At 50.6% G+C, this 12,805-nt stretch overlaps 1 protein-coding gene across 1 annotated transcript in view; it reads right to left on the bottom strand.

Moving 5' to 3' along the window:
* LOC307082426 (neural-cadherin) overlaps positions 1–12,805 on the bottom strand; it is a gene marked incomplete at its 5' end in the record, with an annotated part of 109,547 nt that overhangs the window by 15,155 nt on the left and 81,587 nt on the right. The window contains 6 exons of the mRNA XM_079745984.1: positions 1,024–1,274; positions 2,703–2,887; positions 5,781–5,874; positions 7,334–8,330; positions 8,761–9,390; positions 11,262–11,545. Coding sequence (XP_079602110.1) covers positions 1,024–1,274; positions 2,703–2,887; positions 5,781–5,874; positions 7,334–8,330; positions 8,761–9,390; positions 11,262–11,545 — 2,441 coding nt within the window. The remainder of the gene's footprint in view (positions 1–1,023; positions 1,275–2,702; positions 2,888–5,780; positions 5,875–7,333; positions 8,331–8,760; positions 9,391–11,261; positions 11,546–12,805) is intronic.

The following is a 12,805-nucleotide window of genomic DNA, read 5'->3' as shown; positions in this document are numbered from 1 at the left end:
GACTTCTACTGATTACACAAATATAAATAAATAAAATAAATAATAATAAAAAATGGATCTATTATTCCCATTCTGATTCCTTCAGCTATTCTGCACTCTGTACAGGTTTTCTTTTAATAACTCCCCCTTTTAAAGGGTAATTCCGGTGTAAAATGAATTTGGGATATGTTTTGTATGATAACGAGTTGAAACGTTACCGCGTATTGACGCTTTCTTCAGTTGGCTGTTTTTTTTGGCTGCCGATTCTATCAAAACGCTATAACCTTGGAACGATGGGGGCACTGGTTGTGGTAAAAACTAAATCGCTATTTTAAACCACTTAAAAGGCTAAACGTAGCCCGACACTTCTTTGGTAGTATAATAAGGGTCTTAACATATAAAACGAGGCATTGAGAACTTTGTAAGTGTACAGATTGTTTATTAAAAAGGATATTTTATACCCACAATACCATCAGTAGATCACCCGTCAACGGCATTTTCTTTTTAAGACTCGATAGGTAGATTGGCGAACACAGAGTTTCGTGTTGCTGACGGATGTCACAATCTCTGTGTTCGTCAATCTACCTAAAATGTCCTTTTTAATAAACAATATGTACACTTACAAAGTTCTCAATGCCTCGTTTTATATGTTAAGACCCTTATTATACTACCAAAGAATTGTCGGGGTACTTTTAGCCTTTTAAGTGATTTAGCGATTTAGGTTTTACCATAACCAGTGCCCCCATCGTTCCAAGATTATAGCGTTTTGATAGAATCGGCTAAAAACAGCCAACTGAAGAATGCGTCTATATGCGTTTTTTGTGCTCCAAAACGAATGTTTCAACTCGTTCATACAAAACATATCCCAAATCCATTTTACACCGGAATTACCCTTTAACTATAACCTTACTAATCTTACTTTGGTACTAAATTTGTTGTAGTTATTTCAACGTTGAGCATATGTCATGCATCTGCATAAATTACCATAGAAATACAAAGACATCTCAGAAGTCATTAGATTGGCTAACTGGTTCCCCTCCTTACCTCGGCCCGGCCCGCGGCCACGTATCCGTGGAGCTTCTCGGCCTTGTAGTAGGGTGACCCGTGGGCGGCGAACCACACGTTGAGCTCCTTCTCCCCTCGCCGGCCTGCGTCGCTCACCGAGAACACCTGCACCTTTTCAGGGTCCGTCTGGAGGAGCTCAGCCAGCACCCGCCCCAGCCTGGTGAACCCGCTCTCCTGGTTCCTGCCGTCTCCTCCCCCGGGGGTGCTGAAAAAGTCCTCCTTTGTCAGGTCTGGGGGAGAGCAGGGGGAGGAGGAGAGAGGAAGGGAGGAGAGGGAGGGAGGGAGAGAGGAAGGGATGAGAGAGGGAGGGGGGGAGAGAGGAATGGATGAGAGAGGGAGGGGGGGAGAGAGGAAGGGATGAGAGAGGGAGGGAGGGAGAGAGGAAGGGATGAGAGAGGGAGGGGGGGAGAGAGGAAGGGATGAGAGAGGGAGGTGGGGAGAGAGGAAGAGATGAGAGAGGGAGGGGGGAGAGAGGAAGGGATGAGAGAGGGAGGGGGGGAGAAGGCGGGAGGAGAGAGGGAGGGATAAGAGAGGGCGGGAGGGAGAAGAAAGGGAGGGAGAAACGAGGGAGGAGAGGGGGGTAGAAGAGAAGGTGTGGTTGATTATTTTATTAGGACTGCATCACAGCTGCACAATCTATGCAGAAATTAGAAATGATTCAAAATCCAAATCTTAAAAAAAAGGCACTATCAAAAATCAAAATGAGAAATGTCTGCATATACTAACGAAATAACATGATATGAAGCTAGGGGCAGGCTAGTCTAGCTTCTAGGTTGTTAACCATAGTCAAAAGGTTTTGGTTTTGAACACAGATGTCCACAGGCTTCTAGGTAGGCATCCTTGAGCAAGATGCCCCGTCCCTGCTTCTTGGCGACGTTTATCTGACAGTGATACAGCGCAAGCTGCTTTAGATGTTGCTAACTGACTGAACAGAAGCATTAGAGGAACAACACACCCTGTTTGCGACGGTTGACATGAGATGGAGAAGTAAGGCAGCGAGAGAGGAAGAGGGAAAGAGTAAGACCCAAAAGATGAGAAGAAAAGCTTGAAAAAAAGAATTGGAAGGGAAGAGAGCAAGGAGACAAGTGGAGACGATAAAGACTCTGGAGATGGGTTATTTATTTCCCACCATGCCTTGCTGAGAGGCGAGGTTAGACAGGTGGGTCTCTGGTGAGCGAGGCACCTGGGGGAGCTGCCAGCCAATCAGCATCCCTCCCAGGAGACTAGTCACAGGCAACAAAAGCCTGGCCCGCGGCGCTGTGGGACACTTGACATCACATAGATGTCAAACAGGGTTTCCGTGGCAACCCTGTCACACAATCAGCTTCTGAGGGAAATTAGGGGGCGGTTTTGTGTGTGTGTGTGTGTGTGTGCCATTTTTTTATGCGTTTTAGAATTGGAGAAATATTCAGCACTTCTGGAGGAAAGTGCGAAAAATGGAAACTGTAACGTATTTAACTTTTCTATTGCATTGGACGTGGAAAGAATACAGGATCTCTATTGTCGTTCAATAGAAGGATGGACCAAGAGAAGCATCCCTGAGCTTGATTCCTAGTCACTGCCTACATCTCGATAAAGTGTACACAAACTTTAACATAGTTGAACAACATCCAATGCATATGATTAACATGTAACTCATGTTAATATGAGTGACTCACTGGACAGACACAGGGAGCCGGCGTTGTGCAGGGCTTCCTCTGGGAGCGGGGACACCAGGACCCGGGCGCTGGAGACCACGTCGGGCCAGGTCTGGTCCGACACCCGCACCTGCAGGTCGTAGGAGCCGGGCGGGGCCCCATCCTTGATGCTAAGCTGGCCCGAGTGCTGGTTCAGACTGAACAACCTGGAGGATACACAGGAGGGGAGAGGAGAGAGGAGATTAGGAGAGTAGAGGACAGTGAAGGAGAGGAGACAAGAGGTTAAGGAAAGGAAAAGCGATGAGAGATGAAGAGGTTAAGGCTTAATCTGACATGTGGGAAGAGCATTTATGGGAATATAGGCATTCTGCCTAGCCACAGTTAGCCCCAGTTATCAAAATCAGGGTTAGAGAATAGAGAAGAAAGAATTACTTGTATTACATCTTATTGTACAAGTACACAAGATTACAATTCTTAGGCTTGGTTCCTCAACAGCTATACACCTCAACATAGCAGCAACAATACAAGATAATGTAAATTAGATAGTATAAATACAATTATGTGAAAACAATAGGGGGAACAATAGTGGGAATCGTTATTGTGAGAAAGAGTTTCCTTGACGCACAATGTTGTTGGTAAAAAGCACATGTTTTACTTAAAACAAACAATAGCACAACAGTCGATTCACTTGCACAACTCGACCCTCCCCCAATCTAGAATTCTGGCCCTCTTAAGGAGCACCAGAATGGGTGTGGCTCAATTAACCTATGAGCCACAGCTGCAGGCTATTACGGCTAACAGCCGGACAGGAACATGTGCATCTTTTAAAACATGGTTTAACACAGTGAAGATGCCATTCACATCTTCACAGTTATGCAATACCAACATACACATATTACATCATCAGTTAGCAAATCAACAAGGCTTAATAAGGCTGCTCATCAGATGTGAATGTGGGTTCTGTCGCCAAGCTCTCTGTTCTACATTGGAACAAACCCATTGGATCAATCGATTCAATTACAGCACGACCTGCTTGGACTGACCCCAGAACAAGAGGATCAACACTAGTGTCCATCATGAGCCCGTGCACCGCGTCATATCCGGTCTCTAACCCCCATCGACCCCACCCAATCCGATACCAGTCGCCACCGGCCATGCGTGTGACCTTACCCCCCCTCCCCCCCCCCAACTTTGGGTCGGGGGTGCACCCCCCACCCTGTACTCCACTGACCCAGCCCGGGTCCCAAACTCCAACCAGACCAGCGTCCTTGATCCATTGATGTGGTGAGTGAATGATATTGGTCCAGCTGCTCCGGGGGTAAGGGCGGCAGGCAGGCGAGCCACCAGCGTGTGGCTCCCAGTCAGATGGATATCTGCAGTCTCCCTATAGGCGTCCTTAACCGACCCCTACCTGCTCAGTGATGACATATATCTCATACTAGTTTAAAAGTAATGGTAAAGAGTAAAGATGATTGTCACAACATTTAAGTGATGGAAACGAAAGCTCATCATCCTGTGAGATGAAGTTTTGCGGCTTGTAAAAAGATTCAGGCCAAGCCGTTTTCATGTTTCTTCGTGATTGGTTGGATGGCGTCATCAGACCTCAACCCCCCCCCGGCTAGACGTTGGGAACTCTCATCCTAAAATGTTTCGGATGACAAGCCCTTGAAGAGCTCGGTGGTAAATGTTGGAGCAATGACAACAGCCTTCGATGGTGGTTTCCTATTCTTTCTTTCCTTGCCAGCAGAAGTCTGCCTACATAATACATTAATATCACATGTCTGGTTTGCTGTGATCCTCAGCATGTATGCGCATTACCACAGGGTTCTGCCTTCCAAACAGTACTGCAGCCTCTGTGGTGAAAGACAGGGAGCTTTACGAAAAAAGTTATTTTTCTTCTTCTTCTCCACTCCCTCCCCCTCTTCCTAGGACTCCCTCCATCCTCCCAGGTGTTTTGTATCCGAGGGACGTGTGTGTGCGTGTGTGCGCGCGTTTGCGTGTGTGTTTGAGGTGGGAGTCACAGCGCTTAATTTGATCCAGTGTTCAAGGTGTCTGTGTGAAGCCCAACCTCATCACAACAAAACTAGCGCTCCCTTACCGCGCCTGCCTGGGAATATTCAGCTTATTAACTATTAATAACCTTCTCCCTGACGTCTCACCCGGTTTCTTCGCACTGCTCGTCTTTCACCGCTTTGTGAAGCCTTTCTTCCTTGCCTCACTGTGGCAACATTACTGCCAGTCTTCTCTCCGCACATATACACTTTATCATGAGTCTTCCCATCCCTCCAACAAGCCACCTCTCTTTTCTCTCTCCTCTCTCTCTCTCTCTCTCTCTCTCTCTCTCTCTCTCTCTCTCTCTCTCTCTGTTGGTGTCAGATGTGCACCACCAGGACAGCAAATAGTTGCTCGCCGTTTTGGCTTCAACACGTCAACAAACTGATGAAATATAGGCTTTCATCTGGAGCAGCACCTCAAAGACCACATGGTGTGTGCATTGCGGAGGAAGTAACGACGGCAATAGAACCCATAATGCAATCGTCTCTTCTTCTTTTTTGTAGTGCTTTGCTCTACACTAAAGGAGATTAAGATGTGTGTAAATCTATTAGAAACCAAAGTACCAATTAAAACGAACAGGGACTGTAGTCTATAATGTTGGCAGCAGTGACGCCGGCTCCAGCAGTTCAGCTCTATTCTCTTGTAAGAGCTATGCCCTCTGTTGCATCAGAATCTCTTGTTTAGATTCCTACCAAGCCTAAAAGATTTTCCTTCCGGTTGCTTTGCTGTCATTCTGGCCTCGTACAAGGACCCTTCTTCTCTCTGTGTCTGTTTCTTGGCATCTATCTATCTAAGGGAGAGCGCAAGAGCGAGAGAATCGGGAGGGAGGCAAAGGGATAAACTATCGATTGATCCATCTCACCGTATATCTTGACAAATCTTCATCCTTCTCTCTCGCTCCCTTTCTCTCTCTTACTAGCTCTTGCTCTTCGTCTCCCAGGCTATCCTTATCGCGATGTGTTTTTGAGGGGGTAGGTGTAAGTCCATATAGCGACGTTATGGCTGTCAGCTGATAGCCGTCAGCGGAGGAGGAGGTGTCAGTACCTGGATGGTTGTCCTTCCAGGTGATACTCCTTCTGGCTCCAGTCGTCCAGGTCGGGGGACTGGATCTTACCCAGCACTGTCGCGGGGAGCATGCCTGTTGGTTGGACGGACACACAAACACACACACACACACACGCACACGCACACGCACGCACACGCACGCACACACACACACACACACACACACACACACACACACACACACACACACACAGATGAGCACATATACAGGCACACATACATAAAAACACAGAATGAGTGAAATTATCATTGAGGCTGATGGAGGTGATGAAGAGAATAATAATAATAAGAAACAGCAAAAAGGAAATGGGAGAGATTGATAGAAGGAAAGAGAGAAGAGAAGAAGAGGAGGAAAGGTGAGAAAGAGTGATGGGATAAAGAGAGAGAGGACAAAATGCGAGGAGAACAGCAAAAGATTTGAGTGGAGAGGAGCAGAATAGTGAGAGACTAAGAAATGACAGAGGGAGGAGAGGGGAGCGAGGGAGGTGAAGGAGGCAGAGAATAGGAGTACCTATTTAGGGAGATAAGGCCGCGAGCGCCAGCTCTCTGGCGCACATTGGACCCGATTTGACAGAGCAGTGGAGGGGGTGGTAGAGGGGAGGGGGGGGGCATACGGTTTTACCCTTCCGAAAAAGAAAAAACCCTAACCGAGCGCTGTATAATCTCGTTAGCCGTGAAATGGCAAGACGTTTCATAGGAAAATACATCTCCTGTTAATGAGCCCGTCGGTTCTCCGCAGCTAAGCCGGTGTCCTAATTGTTCTCTTAAGTTACGCCGTGGCTCCCTGTTATCAGGTTAACGTCCTCCTCATCGAGAAGAGGGACACCGCTTGAAACGCAGAGCAGAAGAAGAAGGAGTAGAAGACAAAACAAAAAGGCCTGGGTTTCTCCAGCGAGTGACGGCGCGCTGACAGATGGCAGGCAGCGCTAAATAAGTGATGTGAGTGTGCTGCCGGAGGACGGGCGCAGTCAAGTGTGACAAGACCGCGTCCTAGGCAGCCGGCGCCGCCGACAGAGGCTAACCGCCCTGACACGCGCAGCTAACTCCAACAACAAAGCGTCACGGCGGGAGAAGGAGACGGTCTGTTCACCACAGAGAGAAGGCTGCCTTAAAGGAGCTCAGCGGGGCTGTGGCCGCGCGGGCACCACTATTCTCAACCTCTTCATTAGGGGACGGCATTCTGAACGCTCGGCACTCCCAGAAGTGGGTCAGAGATAGGTGCGACCCTTAGATCTTTGCATTCTGACAAAAACTTAATTCTGAAATTTGATTGTTTTGATTAAGATTGGCAGAATAAATCCAAATTCTGTCCCATTTTGTAAATATTTCTTTCTTACAAAAAGGCGATGCTGCTGAATGAGAAGAAGGGTCGGAAATAGGCGGCTGGTTGTTTGAATAAAACTTGTGAAAAGTGATTTCTTTTAACCAGCCGGTGTCAAAGATCTGCTTTCAGCTTTGTTTTTATGACAATATAAGAAAGCTGAAGTGGAAAAACTACAACCACAAAGCGTCCATAATGCAACAGAACGTACCCTCATAGGTATACACGATGAAGTCGGTGTGGCCCGGCGCGTGGGGGTGGTCGTTCCGGTCGCCGATGACGACGGTCAGCGTGCTGGTGGAGCTCATGGGTGGCGTGCCACTGTCGACCATCAGGATGGGGAGGCGGTACTCCTTCTGGCGCTCGCGGTCGAAGGTGCGGAGCGCGGTCAGCGCGGCGCTGCCGTTGCGCAGGTCCGTTAGGTTGAAGTTGGCGGCGTCCGACGTCAGCATGAGCAGGCGGATGGCGAAGGGCCCGCCGTTGGCCGGGGCGTCGCGGTCCATGGCGTGGAGCAGCAGCGACGTGTCGTTCATGCGCAACGTCTGCGGCGCCGCGGCGTTCTCCCACACCACGGGCCGGTACGCCGCCTCGAACTCCGGCCCGTTGTCGTTGACGTCCAGCACCGTCACCATGACGATGGCGGTGCCCGTGAGCGGGGGGCTGCCCTCGTCGGTGGCGAGCACCGCCAGCCGGTGCTGCGAGACCCTCTCCCGGTCCAGGGGGGCGGCCACCACCACCCAGCCGGACTGGTCCACCAGGAACTGGCCATAGGGGTCCGAGTCCTGGGCGATGGTGTAGGAGAAGCGGCCGTTCTGTCCCGAGTCGGAGTCCAAGGCGGAGACCTGGGCCACGATGGTGCCCACCGGGACGTCCTCGGACATGGGGGGCGCCTCGTAGAACTGGGGGAAGAACACGGGGGGGTGGTCGTTGGAGTCCTCCACCTGCACCAGGCAGTAGGCCAGGCTGAAGAAGTCGGCGTCCTCCACCTTCAGCGTCAGGTTGAAGGTCCTCTCCAGGGGCTTCTCGAAGTCGATCTTCTTTTTGAGCCGGATGACGCCGCGCTGGTTCACCTTGTCCGTCTCCACCAAGAACTTCCTGTCCTCGTCGCCGCTGACGATGCTGAAGGTGAGCACGGCGTTCTCCCCCTGGTCTCCGTCTGTGGCGGAGACCACCAGGACCTCGCTGTTCACCTCCAGCTCCTCAGCCACCTGAAGTTACAAACCACATAGATGTCAATGATCTTTACTGGGAAAACAACCGCATATGCTACATGCAATAGTCCCACGTTTCCCTTTGTCAAATGTTTTATTTCAAGGTGTTCCTTCATTTGGAATGTACCCTCTGTCGTGAAGATGTTTGATATTCGGTTGATGAGTTTTGACTGTGTATATTAATGGCAAATAGGTTGCCGCACTCAATGCATCGATCAGCATTCGATAGCACCAAACCATGACGGTGGAGCAAAATCAATGAAGCAGACAAAGTTGTCGCCTTTGACCCCAAAGCAGGTCAGAAAACACTAAACAACGGCCTACCCTCAGAACTGACCTGAAATCAGAATCAGGTCAAAGCAGCGGTATGAAAACATGGAGACAATCACAAAACCAGGAGACGAAACAAACCCCCAGGTAGACCCACCTGAGCCGTGTAGATCCTCTGGGTGAAGACGGGCGGGTGGTCGTTGACGTCCGTGACCACGATGGTGGCGGTCCCCGTGCCCGTGAGCCCCCCGCCGTCCCGGGCCTCCACCACCACCAGGTAGCGGTCCTCCGCCTCGCGGTCCAGCGAGCGCAGCACGGTGAAGATGGTGCCGGTGGCGGGGTTGATGGAGAACAGGTTGAGGTTGATCTCGTTGCGGATGTTCTGGACGATGCGGTAGCTGAGCACGGCGTTGCGGCCCTCCTTGGGGTCGTCCGGGTCGGTGGCGCGCATCTCCATGACCGAGGTGTCGGCGGGCGAGTTCTCCGCCACGTGCCCAACGAAGCAGCCGTCCGAGGCGGGCGCCGGGCAGGGGAAGAAGGGCGCGTTGTCGTTGATGTCGCGCACCTCGAGGAGAACGTCGGCGAAGCCGGTGAGCCCCGTCCCGCTCTGGTCGGTGGCCAGGACCAGGAACCTCCAGGCCGGCCGCTCCTCTCGGTCCAGCCGCCGCTGGGCCGAGATGCGGCCGCTGCGCTCGTCGATGGTGAACTCGGTGCCGGCGCCCTGGCCGTGGAGCGAGTAGCGCAGGGCAGTCTGGTCCGCGTCCAGGTCTGGGTCGGTGGCCGACACCTGGGGGGGAGGGGGGGGGGGGGGAGACACACAGGACGGGGGGGACACAGGATGGGTCACTACCCTGGAGGAGCTCCGGGGTCTGAAGAAAGGACATTTAAAGTACAGTCCCTTCTGTACTTTCAACCGTACTGTTTTTGTACTTTTAAAATGGGGGCAGAATAGACTATTGGTCGAGCCTAGTGGAGTGTCTAACCTTTAACTGCTCATTTCTGACATGTTGAAAGAAAAAAATATACCCTTTAAAACCCCCCAATTTTCTGTTTTGGGAAATTACGTTTTTCTTTTGTTTCTAAAAGCTGTTACATTAACAATTCAGGTCATTGCTGTTGCATAACAAAAAAATGATATTCCCTGTTTTTCTCATTTAATTTTAATTGAGTTACCTCTTATCAATAAGTTTAAATGTCAATAAAACCGAAACAAATCAGGAAAAAAACTTTTTAGTTTGTGAAAGTTAACCTGCTTGCTGTCTCCCCTGAACCCCCCTCTAACAACAGTGCCAACGGTGACAGCAACGCTCACATCCGTCCGCAAAATCCAATTAAAAGTCATTAGCTGTCGACAGACGGCAGAGAAACAACAATTTCCATCCTCCTCTCCCTTATACCAGAGGGTCTGTTTACAGTTACCTTTGAAGTAGCACTCCCCCCACCATCCACCCTTGATCACATCCCCTCCTTCGGAATTCAATGACAATACTGCGCAAAACGTGTGGCAAATTGACGCAAACATTAGAAAAAGAACCATATAATATTCATGTAAATGAGATTTCCCCCTCCATTCCCCTGCTGCTGGATCGTATTAACGCATGATGTGAGGCAGGAAGGGGATTCTATATTTTTTGCTCGTCACAGAGACCCCGCGTCCAATCAATTGCTCCAGCTAAAGGGGGGGGGGGGTTGCCAGGCCGGGGCGGTGGTCTCAGTTACACATCACCTCTCTCCGGCTCGCTCCCCTCCACCGTGTACCACCGCTGGCTGACTGAGGGGCTTCCTCCTGGAATGGGATTTACCCCTGTGGCCGATGCAGGAGTGTGGAGAGTGGGGCTGATGAAAGGTGGTCCCGCCCGAGGGATAAGGTCGTTCCCCCAGTACCCCCGCCCTCACACAACTTGTTTTCCCTCTTTAAAAAGTTGTGGGCAGCCGTACCGTCGGGCGTATTGGGTTTGGGCGGACCTCATCGCAGGCGGGTGTGGATGTCGGGCCTGTGTTGTGTGAACCGTGTCACACATGTGTGATGTGTTACTGTCTGTGGCGATGCGTCCACCGCCAGCATCCTGCACTCCCCCGCTCCGGGCAAAACCTCCCCCTGCATTTGTTTGGGTCCCTCCGTGACAAATTGAGTTGTGTTACCCTGGGGTAGAACCTGATCTCCTCCCATGTGTTGTTGAGCAGGGAGGGACGCGGTGTCGACAGACTGCTGATTCGGGCCCCGTCCCAGACCCGGGTCACAGAGAGGTGCTACCCACAGATCTTTGCATTCTGACAAACGTCATTATGACGTTGGATTATTTTTATAAAGATTGGCAGAATAAATTCAAAATTCTGTCACATTTTGTAAGGAATTTTGTCAATAAGAGTCTTATAACCCTGTCCAGGTGAGCTCGGTGGAGGAAGACATTAACACGCACAGGGTAAGAGGTTAATTTCCGAATAATGCCAACCATGCTCTCAATTCATTCACTCATTCACATTCACTCACTGTATTTCACAATTTCATAGTGAGTGAATGTATATTGTACAATGCTTTAGAAGACCAAAAGCCTTCACCCAATGGCATGATACAAACCAACACGGTGGAAGAGGTCGTCATGGCTTTCGCCTGCCCCCCCCCCCCCAAACATACATCCACCCCAGGACGGGGCTCACCTCCAGGACGAAGACGGGCAGCTGGCTCATCTCCTCGCTGACGGCACCGTGGTACTCAGTCTGCTGGAAGACGGGCGCCTCGTCGTTCTTGTTGGCCACCTGCACCACCACCAGCGTCTGGTTCTCCCACTTGCCGTCAGACGCCACCAGGCGCAGCTCGTAACGCTGCTCCATCTCGTAGTCCAGGGGCTGGGCCACGAAGATTGTGCCCACCTCGGGCTCCACGTCGAAGGTGCCCAGCGCGTTGCCCGACGTGATCTGGTAGCGGAGCTTGGCGTTGGCCCCTGGGAGCACCACAAACGCACAACTTTGAGTTCAGGGGAGCATTGCATGGTGGCGACGGTGTTTGATTTGTGGGCTGAATGTGCCTTTGAGTTGTGTCCTTGATGTCTCTCTAGGCCTCCTTCAGCGAGATGCCTAGCCCCGACCTGGTCCATGATAATAGATATCTGAGTTGCCTGTAAGTCGCTTGGAGAAAGGGCTGTTTTAATAGCTCAGCACCTTTTTAAACCAGCCACAACACACACATACACACACTACACCAACACACACACACACACCCACCCACACGGCACACACAGACAAACACCCCACCAAAACACACACACACACACACTCACGCACGCACGCACGCACGCACGCACACAGACACACCCGCACGACACACACAAGCACACAAGACACCAACAAACAGATAAACATACACACCACAGCGGCCTGAACACGCACGTGGTGACAAAATCCCTGTGGAAGCTAATCATCTTAAAGGAATAGGAAGATGGAGATGAGGGGACTTGGAGGAAGTGGTGATTTGGTAGAAAGAGGTTATAGGGAGCGTTTGGTTCAGGTGGAAGGTTTGATTCCTCTGATGCTCCACAGTTAAGCCTGTGGCAGGGTTTCCCCTGATGTCAAGCACATTCCTAAATAGAGAAATAAATAGCAAAAAAAGTATTATGAATGAGTCGAGGGATGGGGGGGGACGGGGACGGTTTTTTGTATTCCTTTGTGACCATAGTTTCGGAAGTGAGACCAATGTTTTGGCAAACAGTTTATTCTGCACAAAGACACAACTTGCGTCTGCAGTTCTGGTCTATGTGGACGGGGCCTATTCAATATTTGAAAGGAAAAAAAAAACACAATGCATGCTTTCCTATCTCACACACACTGACACACACACACACACACACACACACACACACACACACACACACACACACACACACACACACACACACACACACAAACAAAGACACAGAATGGTTAGTGTCCAGGCCACAGGCAGCCATGTTGGGTCCAGTCGGCTCGCTGTTAAGCAGGACCAAGGAGACTCCAGCAGGCCAGCACCATCTGTGACGCCACGTTGGACCGTCATTACCATACGTACTGCTCCTTCTGGGACGCCAAGGGGGTGTGTGTGGGCGTTTTGGCGTGCATGTGTGTATGTGTCTTAGGAGCTTAAGTGCACCAGGTCGTCAGAGCCTCTGAGCACAATCTGCTGTGACACTCACCGCGAGGCTGCGTGTGTGTGTGTGTGTGTGTGTGTG

The sequence above is a fragment of the Pollachius pollachius genome, assembly GCF_949987615.1.
Source record: "Pollachius pollachius genome assembly, chromosome: 1".
NCBI classification, from domain to species: Eukaryota; Metazoa; Chordata; class Actinopteri; order Gadiformes; family Gadidae; genus Pollachius; species Pollachius pollachius.
This window is presented reverse-complemented; position numbering and strand designations above follow the sequence as displayed.